At 57.1% G+C, this 22,769-nt stretch overlaps 1 protein-coding gene and 2 long non-coding RNA genes across 14 annotated transcripts in view; 1 reads left to right on the top strand and 2 right to left on the bottom strand.

Annotated features, from left to right (window-relative positions):
* LOC144339354 (uncharacterized) overlaps nucleotides 1-22,769 on the bottom strand; it is a 204,903-nt gene that overhangs the window by 78,509 nt on the left and 103,625 nt on the right. The gene's annotated exons all lie outside the window — the stretch shown is intronic.
* On the bottom strand, nucleotides 1,029-15,008 carry GATA2 (GATA binding protein 2). Of its 12 annotated transcripts, XM_077993707.1 has the most exons (8): nucleotides 13,596-14,933; nucleotides 13,364-13,499; nucleotides 9,303-9,511; nucleotides 8,400-8,673; nucleotides 7,326-7,967; nucleotides 5,466-5,611; nucleotides 3,427-3,552; nucleotides 1,029-2,924 (listed from the first exon to the last, which is right to left on the bottom strand). In XM_077993707.1, the coding sequence occupies exons 4-8, from the start codon at nucleotides 8,626-8,628 to the stop codon at nucleotides 2,625-2,627; spliced, it is 1,443 nt and encodes a 480-aa protein (XP_077849833.1). In that variant the 5' UTR covers nucleotides 8,629-8,673; nucleotides 9,303-9,511; nucleotides 13,364-13,499; nucleotides 13,596-14,933; the 3' UTR covers nucleotides 1,029-2,624. The 12 variants fall into 12 exon arrangements, with proteins under 12 accessions (XP_077849833.1, XP_077849838.1, XP_077849830.1 ...); XM_077993712.1 differs by lacking the exon at nucleotides 13,364-13,499 and having other exon boundaries at nucleotides 3,427-3,510; nucleotides 14,496-14,988; XM_077993704.1 differs by lacking the exon at nucleotides 13,364-13,499 and having other exon boundaries at nucleotides 14,496-14,936.
* LOC114676400 (uncharacterized) lies at nucleotides 10,719-22,743 on the top strand. The gene is made up of 3 exons (XR_003727424.2): nucleotides 10,719-11,253; nucleotides 11,362-11,652; nucleotides 18,274-22,743. It is a non-coding gene; the product is annotated as an uncharacterized LOC114676400 (long non-coding RNA).

Genomic DNA, 22,769 nt, shown 5'->3' with positions numbered 1-22,769 from the left:
TCAGTGTTGAGCATTCAGGGGTATTGGGAACCAGAAACACTAGTGACTACATTGATAGGAAATTTGATGGGGAGAGGATCCTATGATCAGGGACATTGGTTGTCAGGCACATCGCTGGTTAGAAATAATGGTGATCAGAAACAACTGACCAAGGACATTGTTAAAGAAACACTGGTGATAAGAAACAGTGTGATCAGAGATACTGGAGATCACATGTGAGTGATTGATCTATCACTAGAAAAAAACACTGATCAATTACATTGGTGGTCATACTTATTGATGGCCTAGAACATTAGTGACAAAGCACATTGACGATCAACACATTGGTGAGAAGAGATACTATGATCAGGCATACTACTGGTGAGCAAAGACAGTCACTGGAGACATTCGTGATCACATTTTGTGGGTGTCAGTGATCAAATTCATGGTTGAGCAGAGGCATTGATGAAATATTGGTGATCAGTTGTTAGTCATCAGGTGTCTCTGATGGCAGGCTCTCATGATCAGACATGTCATTGATCTGGAATATCAGTCCTGGTGCCTATCATTGATGACCAACATCACTGATCAAAGATGACAGCAATCAATGACATCAGTGATCACAGACACTGCTGGTCAAGTCAGTCAATGAACAGGAATATTGATGACCAAATATCTCAGAAACCAGAGCTGAGAGGAAGCTCAGCACCTGGAAGGAAGCAAATGGAGATGGAGTTTGTAGGAGCCTCGTTGAGCCCTCAGGGGTGGACCACAGGCTGGAGAAACCACAGCCTCCCTGCGCCTCCCCAGTATCTTCCCATTCACTAGGACCCCTGGTGCAGTGACAGGAAATCCAGATGGGAGCAATTCAGGGGAGGAGCATCAGGACGTCAGTGGCAAAATCAGACCCAGGCCCAACAGGGCCCCATCCTGGATTCCAGGGGCCTTCCCGTCGCAGCCACCCCGCCGACAAGAGCAATGCAATCTGGCTGCCCAAATTCGCACCTGGGACTCGGCACCCTGGGAGCCCACAAGACAGGCCAGGGGCATTCACAAAAAGTATTTTATTATTCTTAACAGTACTCGCTTTAAAGGAATAAGAGGATAGCATACATTTTTTACAGACAATATATAAATGTTGTACATAATTAACAATAACTTAGTTCACTAATCCAAAATAAAACAAGCCAAATAAAACATAAAAACAGAAAATACTGCCGATTCTTTTTCTTATGCGGACACTAGTACAGAATAAGTTACTTCTGGCCTTGGTGCTCCCCGCAGCGACTGCCCATCCATATTGCACTTGGTCACTACATCAGCACAATCCTCCTCCTGGGCCAGGGGCCCCTCGCAGGCCATCACACCCCGCCATCACCGCATACAGAATCTAAGCTCGGGACACATTTATATACAGCTGTACCTTAGGAAGGATCCAGACAGCCACAGCAAAGCTGGACCTGGGACCCCAGCAGGGACACAGCCTCTCCCTGGGTCCTGGTCCTGACCTACCCCCGACTCCTGCCTTCACCCCCTGCCAGGCCAGCAAATGCCAACCAGCCCCCGGAAACCAAGGGCAGTAAAGGCCCCTCCCCATTCCCAGCTTTCATACTAGGGCTGTGGAATCCCAGCTCTTTTCCAAAAACAATTGCAAATCTCCAACCTTGTGTGTAGGGTTTACTCCTTTCATAGCAGGGCTTCTGTGGCTATGTACAATCGACTGGACCCAAAAAGAGTTTAAAAATAAAACAATTAACTCATCAGCGAGTTAAGCTTATGCATTTTTTTTTAATATTTTTTCTTTTGTCTCAGAGTAGGAGGGGAGGGGGTTGAAGGGTTAGCAGAAAAAGGATGTATTTACAGGGTCCACCTGACAAACAAGACGGGCTGTGGCTTGCGCTAAGGGGACACAGTTACACCAGCATCGGCCTCAAAGCCAAGGGAGCGATCTGGGAGACGTTTCCCCTTTCAAGAAAATGTTGTTTCCTTCCTGTGACCCAGCCCTGGCCTGGGAATCTGTGCAGGACCGCCCGTGATTGTCTCTGCCCTCCAGGGCCTGGCCCGTCAAAGCAGGCACCAGCTCACCCTCCCGGGCCCGTGGCCCTTCTGGCTTTGGCTCAGCCCAGCCTGGAGTTCGGCTGTTTCTGAGAGGGAAGCCAGAGGAGAAGGGGGTACAGGCTGAGGTCCCCACAAATCTGCCCCCCAGAGCCCTGGCAAGTGGACCCGCCAAGTCCCGAGGAAGAACCGGAGGACTTGGGACAGCTCAGACCACCAAGTCTCCAAGTCCTTGTTAGAAACAAGAGCAAAATAAATTATTTTTGCCTAATCCTTTTTCCTTCTAAAAATGGTTGCCTTCGTCTGTCCCGTCCCCTCCTTTTCTCTCCATAAAGTTGTCCTTGTTGTTCTCCAAACAACTGTCCATGCAGGAAACCCCACCTGGGCAGCGGCCGGGTGCAGAGGCAGTCTCTCAGCGGTGGGGAACATTCACAGTAACTGCTGGCAGGCTGCTGGGCACCCTCCAGGAGAAGGGGTGCTGGACCGAGCCAGGCTGGCAGGAGTGGTGTCGGTCTTCGGGAAATGCTGGGCAGCTAAGGGTTTGGTCCACCCATCCTGGGAGTGCCCAGTCCTCGACGTCCATCTGTTCTCTAGCCCATAGCGGTCACCATGCTGGATGGGTGGGGGTGGCCGAAGGAGAGGCTCGAGGAGGGGTGTATGGGCGTCGGAGTGGGCAGGATGTGTCCGGAGTGGCTGAAGGGCGGGAGGTGGCCCACAGGTGCCATGTGTCCAGCCAGGGCAGCTGCACTGAAGGGGGATGACTTCTCCTGCATGCACTTTGACAGCTCCTCAAAGCACTCCGCCCCTTTCTTGCTCTTCTTGGACTTGTTGGACATCTTCCGGTTCCGAGTCTGGATCCCTTCCTTCTTCATGGTCAGTGGCCTGTTAACCTAGAGGCAACCATCAGCTTTCAGAGGGCCAATTCTTTCCTCCAGCAACATGTCCCACCCCTGCCACAGCGTGGACCAGAGGCAGGTCAAGCTGAGGGTCCCAGGAAGCCAGGAATTGTGCCCGACCTTCACAGTCCCATCACCAGATGGCTACAATTCCAGGAAGGGCAGGTTCTGGCGTATGGGGTTGATCCACACCCTCCCTGGCTTTGCCCACCGCATACCAGCACTGCCCAGCCAACTGAAGTCCTCCCCTCCACCCTGACCTTTTTTAAGTAGAAAAACCACTTCCTTACCCTCCGAGACCCTGTCCTAGCCAGCTCCATCTCCTGAACAGAGGCAAGGCGCCCCCTCTTACGGGAAGCCCTTCTGGCGCTCGCTCAGGGCAGCGGCTTCCCAAGCCAAGCCAAGCTGGATATTGTGGCTGGGGCCTCTTGCCTGGCAGCACAAAGCGCAGAGGTCCCCGGGGAGGGGTGGGGCGGCCGGGGCGGGGCACACTCACATTGTGCAGCTTGTAGTAGAGGCCACAGGCGTTGCAGACAGGGTCCCCGTTGGCGTTTCGGCGCCATAAGGTGGTGGTTGTCGTCTGACAATTTGCACAACAGGTGCCGGCTCTTCTGGCGGCCGACTGGGAGGGCAAGGCAGCGTCAGCAGGCTGGGCTCCCACGCCCACCTCGACCTCCCTCCCTGACCCTCGCTCCAGCCCCAGTCCCCACCCACTCAGTCAAGGAGGGCTAAATCTCACAGGGGAATCAAAGCATCTCAGAACCATGGAATTTCAGAATTTGAGAATGAAATAAGTCAAGACTCACAGAACTTTGGAATAAAGAACTCTCAGAAGCCTGATGTTAGAATCAATGGGATTGCAAGAGCTAGAGGGCAGCATTAGCTACCTCCCCCAACTACCCTGCACTCTAACTCCATAAATGGGGAAACTGAGGCCCTGAGAAGGGCCTCTCTAGTAGCACAGGCATCCTGAGGCCGAGCTGGCTTGGTCCCCCTCGAGCCCCTGGATCTGGGGCTGATTCTGTGTCTCCTCTAGCACAACTTTGCTCAAAATCCATAATCCTGGGTGAGCCAGTGTAGCTGAGGCCAGCACAGGTTTACAGAGTGCAGAGCTGCACCGTCTCACACCGTAGCAGCTGGCCACAGGGAGCCATTTAAATAAGATCTAACTACAAATTAACAGAATTAAAAATCCAGTTCCCTCAATTGCACTAACCACATTTCAAGTGATCAATATTCACATGTGGCCAGGGGCCACCACAGTGGGCAGTGCAGACACAGAACTTTTCCATCTCTTCAGCTGACCCGAATGCTGATCCCCATCTATGCAGCCACCCATACCCCAACCCTTAGAGCTTTAACACCCCCAGCCCCTCTGAGTCCTAGTCCCTCAGGAAACGCCTGGCAGAGGCAGGGTCTGGAAATGAGCGCCTGGTCCCTGGAGAGAGAAGCCAGAGGGAGGCTTTACCCAAGAAAGCAGATCCCCTCTCCCGGTTCCACCAATGCCAACCCCACAGTGACAGAAGGGGTCCCCCAACACTTCCCAGAGAACCGCAGGCAGGAGTGCACCAGGTGGCGAGTGTTGGGAGCTGGAGGCTGAGGCCTGCAGAGCCTGGAACGGCCCCAGGCCCGAGCCTGGTCACAGAAGGGACAGAGGGACTGCAGCCGCGGGGGCAGGGAGGGGTGAGTAAGCAGCCTGAAGCTGGAATTCTGACTCAGGGGCCAACGCCGCGTCCTCCACCTCTACCCCCACCCGGGCCTCACCCCGCCCTCGCTCCAGGGGAAAAAAAAGGCCCCCAAAGCAGGGAACGATTTAAGCCTCATAAATCACTTCGCCCTGAAAAAATATATTTATTATTCTTAGCATTTTACGCATTATTTGCAGAGTGGAGGTTATTAGAAATTTCAAAACAGCCCAGCAAGAGGCAGGACTGAGCTGAGGAGACTCTAAAAACTCGCAGAGTCCGGAAACAGATACACGAAGTTTCCTTATCTTCAGGCTGCAGATGTCCGGATAGGAAACTCCGGCAGGAGATCCGAAAGGGCATTTTTTTAAAATCACTCAAATGAAAATACACAGTATAGGTGACTCCATGGAAAAATAATAAAGGGCAGGTTTTTTTAGTGGCCGGTGTGAGTTTGTGTTTTATTTAAATAAGCACGAGGAGCTTGTGAGTGGGGCTGTCGGGGAGGGCTGAGCCACAAGGAAAAATACTTCATGGCCCTATTTTTAAAAAAGAGCTAAGCAGAGGCCAGAGGACAGGAGTCCAGCCCGTGGACACTCAACTTTGGGGATCCCGGAGCACAGTGGCGTGGCGCGAGGGTACCCGGTGGGCTCCCTATACCCGAGGAGGAAATCTGGCCCAAAAGAATCTGGCCAGAAAGAGGGATGACCCAACTGATATCCCAGTGCTTTTCATGATAAAAGAGGATTTCAAGCGGCAAAGTGTCTGCATTTGAAGGAGTTTTTTCTCCTTAATTAACCGCCAGCTCCTGCCCAGAAGCCCCCTCCCAGCCACCTGTGCCCACTCCTACCAGTCTTCGCTTGGGCTTGATGAGTGGCCGGTTCTGCCCGTTCATTTTGTGGTAGAGGCCACAGGCATTGCACAGGTAGTGGCCAGTGCCGTCCCGCCGCCAGAGAGGGGTGGCTGTGGCCCCGCAGTTGACGCACTCCCGGCCTTCTGCAGGGGGACAGGGAGAGACACAGGGCCTGCTTAACCGGCAAGGTCTCTGGAGGGAACCCAGGGCACGCGAGCACCGGCCAAGCAGTGCCGGTGCCTCTCAGGCACGCGGTTGGCCTGGGCCTGGCTGCGACAGCCTGGGCAGGAAGAGGGACCCAGAGGGTTTCCTACATGGGATGGGGCCCAGGTCCAGAGTCCTTTAAGGCCAAATCCCCTGCTTCCAATCCTCCCGAGGAGGGATGGAAACGAAGGAGGAGGGGAGGAGGGGCCCAGGGCCCCAGGCGTTCTGGAGCAACCAGGAGCTATTTACTGCAAACTTTGCCGAGGGTAGGGCGGTGGCAGGAGTCACCCAGCTCAACCTGGCTGGGCCCAGGAGGCTCTCTCCTTCCCGCTCCGGCGCGCCTCTTTCCCTCTCCTCTTTTGTCCCTCTCCTTTCTACCCAACTGTGTCCGCCCCACCCCATCTTTCTGCTCTAAGTCCAGAATCATTTCCCTCTTTCTCCCCAACTTTTCTCCTCTTCCACCGAACCCTAGAATTTTTCTGAGACCTGGAAAAAATGGATTGAAGTTGTTGTTCTTTAAAATAAAATAAATAATAAGCTCTTTCTTTTTTAGATAAGTGGCCTCGGTTTTTTGTTTGTAATTTTTTTTTTCCCAGTTAAAAGGCCATCTGGAATTCAAATAAAATGCAAAACAAACTTGGGAAAAAGGACCAAGAAAACGCAAGCTGAAGGGCCTGAGCAGAACTAGGATCCTGAGCCGGGGCTCAGCGGGGGCTGGGACCAGCAGGGGCTGGGGTTGGGGACGAAGTTGAGCAGGATCGCTGCCTGGCATCGTGTTCCCCAGGAAGTTGTTCTTGATTTAGTTTAAACTAAATGAGCAGTACAGACTGGCAAAAGAAGGTGGTTCTTGCACTCAGGAGTAACTGTTTTAAAAACCTTCCTGCTCTGTGGCTCAAAGAGACCAGGTAAAGAGACATGGACAGCAGGAACTCCACACTAGCCACCAGTTTCTGGGTTTATGCTCTGTGGCCAGATTCTTGGACAAACCCAGTTTGGCCAGCTGCGGGAAAAGGGGCGGGCGCACTGCAGCTTCATCCCCTCACTCCAGCCCTCAGGGAGGGAGAGGGAAGGGCCTGGCCAGGGCAGGGAGCAGGAGCAGGTCCTGGGAATTTTGCTTTGGGGGAAATCTCCCAAGGAGATGGGGGATCCATCGAAATCCCAAGATCAGACTGATTGAGTTGGAGACCCAGATTCCTTAAGGGTCTGGAACCTCCAGAATGCCTGAAACATGCACACACAACATGCACAGAGACACACGTACACACATGCACGCATGCTCCCAAACACATGCACATACAGACTCACTTCCCTCGCTTCACATGCTAAGTCCTGAGGTGGCTTGAATTTTCACTTAGGATTCAGGAAGGGGAAGGGGGAATTCCCATTCTGTGTTCTGGTCAAGCAGTGACCAACCCTGGGTCAAGGAACTGAACTTTGGGGGTCCACCGGAAACACTTAAGAAAATGGCAAAAGTTTTAGAGTCTCCTCTCCCCGACCCAGGGGTCTCAAACATCTATTGGGGACTATTAGAGAGGACATCACCCATTCCCAGATCTGGGAAACCGACATTGCCCCTCTCCCAAGTCACAGCCCTCCACCACAAAAACGCAAATGCTCCCCTGTTCCACGAAAGTCCCCAGCACCTGCCTTTACCTGAACAGGAACGCGCCTTGCTGCGCTGCTTAGGGGTGAAGCTGGAGGCCGGTCCCCCCAGGAAGCCCCCGGGGTGGAAGAGTCCGCTGCTGTAGTCGTGGGCCGCCGCCGGCACATAAGAGGGGTAGGTGGGGATGGGGTGGTGTGTAGCAGGCTGGGTGCCCATAGTGGCGAGGCCTGGGCGCAGGGGACTGCCACTTTCCATCTTCATGCTCTCCGTCAGTGACACCTGGTACTTGACGCCGTCCTTGTCCTCTCCTCGGGCTGCGCTACCCCCCGCGGAAGATGAGCCTGGAGAAGCAGCCCCCGTGGTACTGGGGTCAGGAGACACTTCTTTCGGTGGCGTGGGTGGGAAGCCGAAAAGGTGGGAGCCAGAGTGGGCTGCTGTGGGGGTGAGGGAGGCCACTGAGCTCCCGCTGCCTCCCCCGCTCCCACCCCCAGCCCCTGGGTACACAGAGAGTGGGCCTCCAGGGCCTCCAGCAGCTGAGGGGTGCAGTGGCGTCTTGGAGAAGGGGCTCACGGTCCACGGGTTGTGGTGGTGGGCCGCAGCGGCAGAGAGGGCTGCTTTGCCCCCGTCCAGCCAGGGCAAACCCGGGCTGTGCAACAAGTGTGGGCGGCACATCTGGCCTCCAGTCAGGCGGGCTGCGGGCAAAGAGAGAGAGGGTCAGGGTGGGCAGAAAGACCAGGGTAGGCAGAGGTAGGGACGCCCCTGACAGACTCATGAGATCACGACTCCCAGAACCAGCAGTCATCGCCTCCCAAAAAAAACCAGAAACATAACCCCACCGATAATAATCAGGAATGTCAGTCCGAGCTGAAGGACAAGTGGCATAGAAGGAACCCCACCGGACGGGCCCTACAGGGAACCCTCACGGGCCAGCTGGAAGTGGGCAGAAACCCTGTGGGTCCCAGACCCTCCCCAATCGGCCGCTGCCCCCACCTCTCCCGCCCCGATTTTTCAGCAGCTCGATTCCTGCGGATCCCACATCCGGGAAGCAAGTAGCCGGGCCCTCCTCCCCTCCCTAGCCTGGCGCGCGGCGCCTGGGTTCCCATCACCACCGGCCCAGCGCTCACCGTGCGCGGGGCTGTAGGAGACGCGCGCCCGCGCGTGAGCCGGGTTGGCGTAGTAGGGGTTGCCCTGCGAGTCCAGGTGATTGAAGAAGACGTCCACCTCGTCTGGAGGCAGCAGCTGCGCGGGTTCCATGTAGTTGTGCGCCAGGCCCGGGTGGTGCGAGTCGGGGTGCTGCGCATTCAGCACGGCCGGGTGCGCCATCCAGCGCGGCTGCTCCGGCGCCACCTCCATGGCCGGCGGCGGCGGCTCGGGGTCTGGGTGGAGGCGGCAACGGCCCTGCGCGAGGAAGGGGGCGTGAGGCGTGCCGCCAGCGTCTGACACCCCCAAAGCCCACCACGAGGTGTCCCGCGCGCCGCGGAGCCCCAGCCCAGCTCCGATGAGAAAGAGCACCAGTCCCGGGTGGGAGGAAAGCCCAAGGCTCAAAACGAAAGGAAGGCGGGGGAGGGGGTTCAGCCACGCACACTCACGTGGTGACCCGCGGATGCAGAATCACACACCCGTGCACATGGGGTCACACCCGGGGACGGGTCCCGACACCAGTGACCCCAACAAACGCACAGAGCAGCACTTCAGTCGGACACTCACACTGAGGCCCCCCCCGCCCGGTAGACAAACACATGAACACAGACTCAAAAGTTGCAGACAGGCACCCGGGCACCCAGTGGGGCACTTGATCCCAGCAACACCCACACACCCACGCTTGGCGCCAGATACTGACCTCAGTCCCCAAAACATGCACACGCAGCCCCCTGAGTGCAGTCCTAAGCGGCACAATCAGGACCGCTCAACAAGGCACACCAAAGCAGTAGCCCGCAGCCTGGTCACCCCGCCCTAAGTCCCCCTAGAGTCCCCTCAAAGCTAGGAGCGCCCCAGGCCCCCAGCCGGCTCTCGAACCCCAAACTTACACACGCAGCCGTGGGGAGGGTAGGGACTCGGCCTCAGAGTGAAGGAGCTCCGGCGGGAGCCCCGGGGGCGACGGGCCCAGGGACAGCACGTCCAGAGGCTGGCGGGGCTTACAGGGTAGGAGCAGGGGGTAGCTTGCGCCTCGGCCTCGGGCCCTCCCGGCTCCGGCCCCTCGGCATCCTCCGGCCGCCCTGGCGCCAGCTGCCGACTCCTGCACAGACATGAAGCGGGGGCCGCGCACGCCTAAGAAGCCCACGCCAGCCAATCAGCGCCGCGCGCCTCCCAGCCTCCGCCTCCCATTGGCTGCGTCCGCAATTCCCGAACCGCTGGACTCCTGGACTGACCCGCAGGCCAGCCCCCCCTCCGCCGGCGGATCCCCTCCCTGTGCGCTCCTGGAGGCCCCTGCTGCCAACGCGCCTCACCACTAAGGGACCCTCACCCCAAGGCCCGATCCCTGCAGCCCCTCTTGCGAACACTCCGAGATCCCTCGACGCTCTGGGCGTAACTAGCAGTAACTAACCAACTGCCCCCTCCCCAGGAGCCCGGGCCGCGCACCCTCTGGATTGCCTGTCCCCGAGACCCTAACCCCGCCACGCTCCTTCACCGCTGAACGTGGTCAGTCAGAGCGCAGTTACCTACCCAGACCGTTCCCTCCCCTAGCTCGGGCGGTGTCTGAGTGGACTGGGGGTTGGGAGGGCTCGGAGTACAGCAGCGGAACAGCGGGAGCCGGGAGGGGCAGAGAGGGGCAGGAACTACAGGGCTCTAGAGGGCACCTGGGCCTCGGACACGCGGCCGCTCAGGGCTGTGCTTGATCCAGTGGAGGTGGCCGGGCCGGTGGCTCCAGAGAGGGGGAGGGGGCATCCCCTCCCCAGGCGTGGCCTTCGCAGGCCAACGGGCCCAATTGCCTGGGGCGAGGCCATGGAGACCCGGACTGGCGCCGGCGCCAGCTGGAGGGAGACGCCCCCGGGCAGGAGGTGGCATTTTTTCCTCCGGGGGTCCCCGAGGTGGCCTCTGGTGAGGGGGAAGAGGTGGTCTGAGGTCTCAGTCTTCTAAGTCACCTGAAACTGCTTCCCACTCACTTCCAGCCCGGAGATCGGCTCTATGAGTCGAGTGGGCCGGGCGCACAAGTCTTGCTCCCTCCCATTGTACAGACTGGGGAGACGAAGGCTCGAAGGGGGCCCCGGACCGAGGAGGGGTTCCAGGACAAAGGCATTTGGGGGGACCTAGACAGGTGCCGAGTACTGAGGGGACTCAACAGCGTCCTCCAGCCCTCTTCCCTGTTGGCCCCGAGGCTCCCGGGGTAGATGTCCAGAGGGCCCCTGGGTGGGTCGGGGGCAGGAGGAGGGCTGGGGTCCCGGCCACCCCCGGGAGAGTGGGGGAGGGGCGGCGGGATTGACAGTCCGTAATTGGGTAACTGGAGGCGGCTTCTCCGGCCGGGCGGCCCCGCCACCGCGACGCCGAGCCCCTGACGTCACCCGATTCGCCAGGAAATGAACTTTTTAATAATCCGAGGAGGGAGGAAAGCCCTCGGTCCCCTCAGCTCCGGGGGCGCCCGGCTGGGCCCAGCTCCGCGGGCGCGCCCCCGTCACCCCCTCCCAGGCCAGCTCAGGGCAGCGCCAAGGGGGCGCGGGCTCAGGCTGAGGCCTCCTCCTGCCTAGGCGTCTGGCGTCCGTTTGTCTGTCCAAGGCCCCAGCGCAGGTAAAGCGCGGGGCTGGGGGGCGCAGAGCTCCATTGGGCTGGGAACCAGCGCGTCTCGTGCCCTTGGGGAACCCGCCTGCCCGAGCCGCCTGCTGAGCCTCCCGCTCCCCTCCACTCTGGAGCGCGTGGAGCCCAGTCTGCTCGGAACTCCACTCCGCGGGAGCGGAGGCTGGCGCCAGCCCGGAAAGGCGCGCCCGGGGCGGGAGGCCGAGCGCAAGGCCCTTGGCGCCGGACCTCCGCGGCCAGGCCGGGCAGGTGAGCGGTCTCCGTGTCTCCCAGTTCGTGCTCCCCTCAACGCGTGCGGTCCCGCCGGGACCCACTGTCTCTCCGTCCGTCTGTCTCTCAACTTTTCCCATCCTTTAGCTTACGATTCTTCATCAATGCGTAAAATGAGATCGCCGCGGAGTTCGAGCCTATTTGGCGTCTCCGGAGACTAGCAAGACCCTCTGAAAGACACCGCGTCCCCAGGGAAAATTCCCCGTGTCCAGCAAAGCTACCCTGCTCGAGCGCGAACCCTGGGACCCAGCGCGGAAGGCAGACCGGCAGCTGGCCGCTGGGCTGTGAACGCCAGGGCCGAGCGGAAGCTTCCCGCCCGGCCGCGATCGGTGCCTCGGCTCTCAGGGAAGTGGCTACGCGCGGCCCTCGAGAAAGCAGGTAATTCTCCTTTTTCTCCCACCGGCGCGGTAAAAACTACCCCCTCCCCCGTTCTGTGTGTATCCCCAGTTTCAGCGCAGCGAGCTCCACGTCTAACCCCTTCGCGGCAGGGTCCCGGCCACTGCGGTAGTGGAGGTGGCCAGCGTGGCTGAGTCCCCTGCCCAAACGTCAGCCCTGCACTGCCGCCTGCCTTGGCACAGAGCGGAGCGAGGGAGGGGATTTAATTACCCCGCTCGGCAGCTCAGAAAATCGGCGCACGGAGGGGCTTAGCAGGACGGCTAAGGAGTGCTTGAGCGGGGGCCTCGGGAGACCTGAACCTGCCTCCTCGCCCGCAATCCGGGTGTAGAGGAAAAAAAGGAAAGAGGAGTTCTGCCAGGTCCCTTCAGGCCTTGGGGTTGCCGTCCTCGACAACGCAGGCAGGGGACGGCTTGACCGAAGCCTCCACATCGGTTGCAGGTCCTGCGTAGGATGCGGGACTGCTGCATTCTCTGGCGGAAACGAACCCGCCTGGGAAAGAGAAATGCGGCGCCAGGTAGCAGGGCGCCCAGATGGACAGTAAAGGGGGACCCGCGCTCGTCAATATCTGTGTGGGTCAGGCAGACCGAGGGACACCACCTGGGCCCCTCCCCACTAGGCCGAAGACATGGTCCTCCCACCTCGGGCCCCAAACAAACTCCCGGGGAGGGGCAACGCAGCCCCCAGAATCGGCTGGGGTCTTGCGGCGCTGTTACAGGCCTGGTGAGAGCAGATTTACTCCAGTTTATGGGCTGGAACTTTGGGGTCCCCAGAACACCTTCAGAGGGACACGTTCCCTTTTTCAGTATTTTGTTTGTTCGGGAGCATAGCTGGAAATGCTGGCGCTGCCTTTGATCACATTAAGAAGCTGTCACTTTCCTTACTTGGGAACAAGATTTCTCCGAGGAATGGAGAAGGTCAGTCTGGAAACAGAATTTTCTAAGGACCCTTTTCAAGTGGCCCGAGAACTCACAGCGGTGATCGCCACAATTTGACCTGGGTGCTTCTGCCTGGGAGCTGGGGAGGTAGCAGATCTGGTATCCGGTTCTAGAGTGCTTCTCAGGCCTCTACTAAGCCGCTGGTCCCAGGTGGGACACAGAGCTGCCCAGGTCTCCCCTCCCCTCTGAGCCCTTTGTTTAAACTTAGCTCATCCGAGGTGGCCCCTTTGGGACCATAAGTTTGCCCTCCCTTTGTAACCTAATTCTTCTCGCCTTTTCCTTATGGGCAGCTAATTGGCCCGCAGTGTGGGGCTGGGGGTGGGGTGTCAAGGAAACCCATTTGCTATGGGATTACCTTCCATAGAGAAATTTAATTCGCAGCCCAGCAGCCTCCCAGTCCCACATTGGCAATAAACCTTGAGAGGTACGGGGAGGAAGTGGGATGCCTTAGCAGATGGGTTCAGAAGTTCCCTTAAAGCCGAGGCATTAGATCTCAGGCCAGCAGCCATCCCTGGGGGGGGGGGTGTGCCCAAGGAGGGACTACGGCTATAACGGCCCCTCCTGCTCTTTGGGGTTCAATTCCAGACCCTCAAAGCAGAAGGCTCCCTCCCTCGGCCTCAGTGCAGGCTCTCCCACCCCATTCCTGTTCTGCGTCTTTGGGAATCGTAGAGTCTGTGGCCCCCACGTCCTAGGTGTCTCGGCACCCTGGACCCAGGCGCCTCCGAGATTCGATATCGCTTCTGGCTTCTGACCCCTACCTTCAAGCCTGGCAGGCTTCCCGCGGGACCCTGCTGAGACCCGGAGACAATCGGGCCATGCTTCTCCCTCCTCCACGAACAGCCACGGTTTACTCGGAGGGTTTACTCGGAGCGACAGGGGCCGGCGGCCTGACAACTGGTAAATCCGTTTCGTTAGACACAATTTGTCTGCAATTTGTCAACCCGCCTGGGAAACGCTCTCCAGACGCCTCGGCTGCCGCACGAGCCCTACCTGGTTCTCGAATCCTGCCTGCTCATAAACGAATCCCAGTACGGGGTGCCTGCGTAGACCTGGAGCTCACCACCAGATGTTCCCAACCTCGGGAGAGGAGGCTTTTTCCAAAACAACGAATTTCCTTCCTTGTTTTCCGGTAAAGAAGCGGCCGCCACACATGGGGGCCCTGAACGCGGGGCCTTTCCCCTCGGAGTTGGAGCAACCCGGAGTTCAAGCCTGGCCGCCACCGAATAATTTTAAATGCTCGGTTTTGAGACAGATCCAGAACGCCGTCTACGCCTACCAGCGGCAGATCTTCGAGCCCGCGGCGGCCCCATTCTTATTGAAATCCCACTAAACGGATTCAGACTCCGGCTTGGGGTGGGGGGAGACTTCCAGACCCGGCGCTCTCCCCCACACGCACCCCAGTCACACAGGATAAAGGTCTGCGGGGCGCAGCGCGCGGGGGCGCAAACAGGAGCGAGCTGGGTTAAGCCGCGAAAAGCCGGCGCACGGGACCAGCCGGCAGGTGCAGCCGTCGCTCGGCGGCCCGGCTCGGACGCATCCGCCGCCGCGGCCTGGGGGTTGGGGGCGACCGAGACAAAGGCCCCCAGTTCGGGGACCAGGAGGCGGGGGTGCTTTGCCAGGCTTTGGGAATGCCGGGGTCTCGTGGCCTGTGGCTCGGAGAAATGGGAAGACAGGAGGCCCGAGGCGGGCCTGTTGTGCCCAGGTCACCAAATACTCCCTCTGGTTGAAGTCCCTATAACCAGGGTTTCCGGCCTCTGGCAGGGCCAAGGCGAGCCCCAAAGGTAGGGGCCACAGGGCAAACGGACCAAGAGATTCGGGTGCCAGGCGGGCCGGGCCGGGCCAGGGGCGGAAAGGGCCCGGCCCGGGCAGATGGAAGTGAAGGGAACTCACCGAGCGAGGCGCGGTGGGCGGCGCCCCCGGGCGGACGGGGCCGGAGCAGAGCTGGGAGCAGGGCGAGGTGCGCGGCAGGCGGGCTCGAGGGACCTGGGCGCGGGGTGGCGGCGCTCACCAGCAGAGCCTGGGCGGCACGCCGAGCGGCCGCATGGTGTTCAGCGGACTGCTTTTATCCGCCTGGTGGGCGATGGGGCCCTGCTAGGATGGAGGTGGCGGCAGGCAATGGACAGACTTGAGCACCGAGCCCCGGCGGCGGCGCTGGCCTCCCTACCTTCCTTGTGCTCACGCTGCCTCTCTCTTCCCCCACCGGCCGCAACGCGGCTTTTTATTTCGACATCACTTTGCGGGGGGGCAGGGGGTGGCGACGGGGGCGGGAGCGCCGCAGGGGGCAGGAGGGTGCCCGGGGCTCTGCACCCGGCCTACCAGGTCCAGCCGCCTGGCCAGCCAAGGGCCGCTAGGCACTCAGGGCGTGCACACCCTGCGCATCCACACTCCAGGCCGCTCCCGCCCTCTCCGGAGCGCACACGCGCGCCCCTGACCTCAGGGATGCTCGCTCAGAAAGCTTGGGACACGTCTTTACGGAGACTCTCCCTGGGGACCCTCAGGAGCTGTGGGCACACGCACTCACTGACAATGGTACACAGACGCCCGCTCCTCTGTCTTCAACCCACTTCCAGGAGTGCTCACACGGACACGCACACATCCCTGCACATGTGCACGCAGCTGTGCACACACACGGTGTGTGCACACACACATGTGCACACACACGGTCACACAATCAGATGCAACTCGGCACTCTGGCTCACACTCTGGACGCCCTCACTGCCAGGCTGGTTTAGCTAAGTGCAGGGGCAGCCCCTCTCCCTGTCCCACCCCCACTCCAGTTCCTAACTCTGGGGGACCCTGAGCACTTTAGAGGTCCACTGTCTGGTGTCCCCCTGGCCCATCTCCTTGGGGCAGACTCTCACAATGGGGGAAGCAAGGAAGGGTGCAGAGGGCTTGTTCACAGAAGTGGGGGGCAGGAGGAGGGGAGAAAGGGAGTGTGGGAGTCCTCATCCCCAGAAGGCCCCTGGGTTTGTGGGCAAAGAGAGTTCAGTTCTTGTGCTGCCAAAGTTCTTACTAAGGGATTCAGCCAGTCAGTGTCCCCCCACTCCGACCCTGATTCCCATCCCAGCAGATCAAAGAGTGACCTGGGGACCTTAGGCCCGGAGAGAAAATGCTTGGGCTTGGAAGGACTGGGAAATCTGTGCTTCTGTGCCCAGGTGTGCCCCAGAGGAGTGTTTCTGTCCCCTGGTCTTTGTGACACCTGCTGTCTATAGGTCTTTCTCCAAATCTGGTGGTGACTATTGCATTGTTTGTGTGTTCTATGCGTGTGGCTCACAGTCTATGTCCTGTGTGCCCAGGTGTGTCTGTGCACACTTATGAGCACACAGGAGTGTCTGCAAAACTGGATGTATTAGTATGTCCATTTCTTCTTGTGGGTTCCTGAGAGTTTGTGTATTGGGCAGTAGGTCACAATGTGGCTATTTCAGAGCATGACCCTGGAAGCTGGCACAAGAGAGTGTGTCTGTGGAAATGGTTGTGTGTCCCTTTGGCTCTGTGTCTGTGGGGTCATCATGTCAGAGACTCGTGTAAAGAGGGGTGGGGATTTCCAAGTGTTTGCCTGTGTGTCTGTAGCAGTGTGTGGCATGTCTATGAACTGGCGTGTTTTGGAGTGTGTGTTTGTGTATGTGCATGTATCCAGGCATGTGTTAAACTGTATGTATTTTTGTTGTTGTTGTTTTGTTTTGTTTCTTGAGACCTGGTCTTGATCTGTTACCCAGACTGAAGTGCAGTGGTTCAATCACCGCTCACTGCAGCCTTAACCTCCCAGGCTCAAGCCGTTCTCCCACCTCAGCCTCCTGAGTATCTGGGACCACAGGCATGTGCCACCATGCCTGGCTAATTTTTTTATTTTTATTTTTGTAGAAACATGATCTCACTATGTTGCCCAGACTGGTCTCAAACTCCCGGACTCAAGCAATCCTCCCACCTCGACCTCCCAAACTTCTGGGATTATAGGAATGAGCCACTGTGCCTGGCCTGTGTGTGTCTTTAATAGTTTGTACCTGGGTATCTGCATGTGTCCTTGAACTGGTGTATGTGTAGGTGTGTGTGTGGTATGTTGCATGTGTCTGGATGTCCATGTATAATTCTGTTTATTAATTGATGGCTGTTGGGGCCTGTGTTTGTGTATTTGAACATGCATTTGGCTGTGTGTGTGTGCATCTGTCTTTAACAGCATAGGTATCATTGTATATCATTGTATCTTTGAACTGATGGTGGGGAGGAGGAGATGTATCCGAGTGTGTCTGCATGTCTATGTACAGCTCCATGTATGAATTGATGTGTGTTGCAGTGGGTGTTTGTGTCTGTGTATCTGGGTTGTGAGTAACTGTATATATGACTATATCTTTGAAATGCATGTTTCTGTGGCCAGCACTGCCTTGTTCTGTGGACTGTGGAAAAGTGTGTCCTCTGTGACATGCAGGGTGTGCATCCTGCAGGATCACCCACCATCCAGACCTTCCTTAACCAGCAGGGCAGGCCGCCAGTGGAGCTCCAGGGTACCATTTGCTCGGGCACTTTCTGTCTGTCTGTGGGAGGGGAGATGAGATGATAAGGCTTATCTGCTGTCGCCAGCGCCATGCTGAATAACTGCTCTAATGAGGTGTCCTCATTGGGACCACCGGATCCCAAGGCCCCGGGCCTCATTGGGGAGGGGCATGGGAGAGCTTGTCTGAAGCACAGGAGCAGGGCCTGGGTGCCTATGGGGCCTTTTCTACTTGTCTTGTTTCCTTGGAAAGGGGGTTCCAGGCCTTGCACCTCCCCACCCCACCTGCCTCCTGCCTACTGGGCGGGGCTGGGCTGGCCAGGCCAGAGCTGGCTGGAGCCTTCCAGTCTCTGGTCTGTGGCCAGGTTCACAGCCTTGAGAGGGCGGGAGGTATGAGGCCTGGAGATGTGGGGCCCTCAGGGTGGGGTGGATGAAGAGAAATGGAGATTCGGTGACAGAAAGATCCAGAGAGACAAGGAGCGGGGAAAGAGATGGGAGGCCCAAGGACAGATGTTTTAAAAACAATGAGGAAGAGGCACTGGTGGGGACAGGCCTGGGACTTCGGACACTCGGAGACAGACAGAAATAAACAACTAAAAAGTGGCAGAAAGGGTCAGAAAGATGGGAATAAAAGCAGAGAAGATGATAACCAGAGAGACATGGACAGAGACATGAGAGAGATAAGAGAGGACAGAGAGATACGACAAAAATAGAGAGATGGGAAGAGAACCCCAGAGAGGCTCAAAGAGCCAATGCTAGAAGAGGGACAGGGATGGGAAGGGCCCCAGAGAGAAGAGTGGGGACACAAAGGAAAGATGGGCAGGATGAGATGGACAGACTGAGATGGAAAGACCGACAGGGCTTAGCCACCAAGCTCGAAGAACGCGCCGGAGGCCGGGAGCCGGGCGAGGCCGGGCTGGGCATGAGCTGCGGGCCGCGGGCAGGGCGGGACACCAAGGCACGGGTGGTGGCAGCGGGCAGGGGGCTCCGCGCGGGGCTGCGCCGCTGTCCGGGGTAATTTTTCATCTCGGCCGGCTAATCTTTGTTCCCGGCGAAGATAATGAATAGCCAATCGTTATCTGCCCGGCTCCCGAAGGCTGCCGGAGAATGGGGTTGTACAGGGCTGGGAATTGTTTCCAAAGTGCCGCGGAATAAATGGTGTTCCTTATCTCTGCCTTCCAGATTATCGCAGCCCTTTCAGAGAGCGCACAACAAATGCGCCCGCCATCGAATGCATCATTTACCACCGCAGATCCGCGCGCTGATGGGCAGGCAGATAGCCGTCCGCTGGGGGCACGCGGGCTCCCCGTGCCCGCACCACCCGCCTGCCTGCCAGGACCACTGAGTGCGCGCCCCGGTGTGCCCGGCGTGTTTGGATGGACACGCGGGTGTGCCAGTGCATGGGCTAACGCCGATGCAAGTGTGCGGGTGTGCCAAACAAGTGTACCACAAAAAAGTGCAAGTACGTGAGCCCATCCATGCACACGCATGGGAGGCGTGTGTGCTGAGCGCCCGGAGGAGATGTATCCGAGTGTGTCTGCATGTCTATGTACAGCTCCATGTATGAATTGATGTGTGTTGCAGTGGGTGTTTGTGTCTGGGTATCTGGGTTGTGGGCAACTGCATATATGACTACATCTTTGAAATGCATGTTTCAGACACTCATGCGTGTGTGCTAAGTGCCCAGAGGCGGCCGATGAGGCGGTTGGAGGGTCCACACAGGAGGCGGTGCCACACTAAGCTTGTGGGCAGGCATGCGGCCCAGGGTGGCTGGACACGTGGTGGAGGAATGGGAGTGCAAGCCCGTGTGTCTGAGGGCAGCGGATAAGCATCCCGCGAGTGCCTCACTGTGTCTGCTCTGGAGGTGGCTGTTTAGGGTCGCACGCCGGAGGCCACTAGGGTGGATGTGCTGTGTGCATGCAGTTGCCCACCCTACGTTGTGTTTCGGGGCACACAAGCTTCCTGTGCCTGCCGGGCATGAGCGTGCAAGTGTCACCGCTCCCGCCCGGCGTGCCTTTGGGGTGTGCTCGGGTCTGTGTGAGGCTGTGTGTGTCCTGCTGTATCTCTGCCCAGGTGTGCCCAGGTGAGCTGCGAGAGGGGCACGGGGGAAGGGCAGTTGTCGGGGCCTGTCTATGTGCCAGCGTGGGTGGACTCCGGGCTGGGGAAGCGACAGGGAATGGTGTGTGCGGGGGTGACAGACGCCAGAGCGATGGGGTGGAACATGCTGTGTCACGGAAGACTTTCTTGACCAAAACGGAAAGTGCGAGTGTGGAAGGAAGAGGGGCCGTCCGTGGAGTTTGGGGACACCCGGGCATCCGAGCCTCAGAGCCTCTGCAGCTGGGACAAGGAAGCCCGAGCCCGCCGCCTGAGGTCCCCGCGCCGTGAGTGACACGCGCCGCCGACAAAGGCTGTATTTTTCCAGGCTCGCGTCCCGCCCGCGCGCGCGCGATGGTCCCCATGGCGACGCAGATAGCGCCGCAGCCATTTTCCCTATCTCCCCGGAGTCTATTATACGGCGGGATTAGCTCATCTCCAGGCAGGTCAAACCCAAAGTCACACAACCTGCGACGCGGGCCCCGCCCCCACTCCCCGGCCGCCCCTCCCCCGCCCCGTCCCTGTCCCCGGCCCCGGCCCCGGCCCAGCGACCCCCGGCCGCTGCCCAAGCGCAGGCGCAGAGCGCCACCTGGCGGCGGCGAGATCTCGGGTGGGGTCCGCGGAGCCGGTTCCCGTGCAGAAGTGGGGTGAGGGTCTTCCTCCAGAAGGCGGGCTCTCTGGGAGCAGGGGCTTTGCTTTGTCACTACTGTTCCCCAGGGCCAGACTAACACACAGTAGGTGCTCCATAAGTGTTTGTTGAACGAATGGATGGATGGATGGATGGATGGATGGATGGGCAGGAAATTATAGACGGGGGCAAACTGCCAAAGGCTACAGTTTAGTTGGCAGCATTCTGAGAATGCATCCCACTGAATTTAGAATAAAAGCCAAACTCTTAGAACCTATGTAGTCGCCCTTACTGACCTCTCAGACCTGATTTCCTTCTTCCTCACTGCAGCCACAGTGACTCTCTTCCTGTTCCAGAGTGTCCCCACCCCAGGGCCTTTCAGTCTACTGTCCCCTCCACCCCGAATGCATTCCGCCTCCATTCAAGTGTCACTCTCCGAAAGCCAAGTTGCTCCCCTGTCCCCCACTCTTCTCTGTCTATGCATTTCTTTTATAGTGCTTAACACAGTCTGAAATAGTCTTGCCCCTGTGTGTGTGTTGTCTGACTCTCCCTCTAGAATGCCAGGATCCTTGCGGGGGAGGGGGCAGGATCTGTTTTGTTTGTGGCTACAGCTCAGCAACTGGAATCATATCTGACAATTGGTTGGCATCAGTCGCAACTTTGGGAATGAGGGAATGAGGACTAGAGGGGGCTGGACGGGCCCAGCCACCTGCCTTCTTCATTGTCATTTCTCTTTATCACTACAGTAACTCCTCCTTTCCCCTATGACTTTTGTAAGTCATTCAGCAGCCACTCCAGCTCCACCGACCTGCTCCCATCCCAGAGGGGTCTGGGATGGAGGGAGAGAACCACTGAGGCCCCTCCACATCCCTGCACCCGTCGTACCCATGGGGGCAGAGAACACTTCTCACCCGGCTCTCAGGGAGCCGTGGCCTCTTTAGGGAGGGCTGGCCTGCTGGTGAGACTTCACTCATAATACAAGATAATTATACCAGAGTTGTCATGAGGCAGTGATGATTAATTGCTGTGCGTGGGGCACCGACAAACAGCGAGGTATAGAGAGTGGAGAGAAGGCCACAGCCCAAATGGGCTTCCAGGTGGGAGCTCGACCTGCCTATCTCTGCCATGGAAGGGACTCAGAGGTGTCAGACCAAGGTTCACCTGCCCAGGCAGGCTTGTGACAAACTCCTTGGCCAGGAGCTCTAAGGATTAGCTTCACTTCCCTCAGAAATGCCCTAATTCCCTCCTGGAAGAGGAGCTGTGTGACAGCTCAGGCCAGGGGGTCAGGACTGCCTCCATCTCCTCCGCACACACATACCCCTACCAGCTGGGTGGCTATATGCAAGTCATTTTTCTACTCTGAGCCTCAGGGTCTTCCTCTGTCCACTTCCCCCCAGGATTACTGGCAGAATTACGTGTGAGCATGCATTTAAAAAGAGTTCTGTTTTGTAAACCCAGGCTTTGTAAATTGGCAGCCCAAGTCTCAGGGGCCTGTGCAGTGACTAATCATTGCCAACATTTCAAAGTGAGAGATTTCACATAAAGAGCGTCATTTCGAGCTTCTCTTGAAAAGTTGTAAGATGAGCTACCCTGGGACTGTATTCCTGAATGGCAATATAATGGTGGAGTCCTGCAGTATTACTGCCTGTGGACTTGTGCACCAGGGTTCCCTCCCAACCGCTTCAGGTCCTTGGGTAAGGGATGTGCCACTCATGGAAATACCAGGTGCTGTGGCTCTGCTGGTTTTGGCTTTCCATCTCTGTAGCTTTCCAATATCTTTCTCCTTCCAGGTACTGTAAACCACTTAGTAATTAATTAGTTAATAAATTCATCTCATCAGCACTTTTAAATAACGTGCTACGCCACACTGTCATGGACCCCAGATATACAGCAGCAAACAAAACAACCATGGTGCCTTCCCTCAGGGAGCAGTCAGTCCAGTGGAGGAGTCAGATATGACTCACCATACTGATCGAAAACTCTCCACAAATTATGAGAAGAATGCTGAGGGAAGAAAGAACATAGATGGACTGCTGCTGAGTCCAGGCTTACTTGCAGAGATCTATGCTGGCTAGGCCCTGTGCTAGGCAGCGGAGGACGCGGAATAAAATCAAATATGGTCACTGTGTGCAGGCAGCTCACTGTATGGTAAAGGAGCAGCCCCATCAACAGGTTCTATGAATTCCAGCCTGTGAGAATTGGAACCACAAGGTGAATTTTGGAGGAGAGGCACTTACACTATCAGGAAGCATAATATATAAAGAGTACCTACAAATCAATAAAAAATAAAATAGAAAAAAATGAGCAAAGCATATGAACAGAAAATTCAATGGAAAGGAAATAGAAATGGCTCTCTTAAATGAAAGAAAACATACCCTCACTCAGAGAAATGAAAATTTAACCCATGTCAAGATACTTGGGGTGAAGGAAGTGTTCTAAAATTACATTGTGGTGATGGTTATAACTCTATAAATTTACTAAAACTTATTGAAGTGTACATTTAAAACAAATGAACTTTATAGTATGTCAGTTATATCGCAATAAGGCTATTTTAAAAATAAAAACACTTTGAGATACCATTTTATACCTGTTGGTATTAGCAAATGTCAAAACACTGGATAATGCATTATGTTCCTAAGGGCATGGGGGAGACAGCCTGGGGCAAGCGTCCACTGATGCACTCTCTGGTTGGGGTGGTCAACAGGACGCTGTCAAACTTACAAATACATTTACCCTTTGAGCTGAGAATTCCACTCATAGGACTTTATCTGATAGATATTATTTTCATCTGTAAAATGTATAAGGAAATTCACCAGAGCCTCATAGATTATGGCAAAAGTTTGGAAACAAAAGATGTTTGTCTACAGGTGAAATGTTTTGCCATTGTCAAAAAAAAGAAAAAGAGAAAGAGAAAGAAAGGATGAGAAAAAGGAAAGAGTAGCTCTTTGCATACTGA

Source organism: Macaca mulatta, chromosome 2, assembly GCF_049350105.2.
Source record: "Macaca mulatta isolate MMU2019108-1 chromosome 2, T2T-MMU8v2.0, whole genome shotgun sequence".
In the NCBI taxonomy this organism is placed as follows: Eukaryota; Metazoa; Chordata; class Mammalia; order Primates; family Cercopithecidae; genus Macaca; species Macaca mulatta.
The sequence above is the reverse complement of the archived record's forward strand: the minus strand, read 5'-3'. Positions and strand labels throughout refer to the sequence as shown.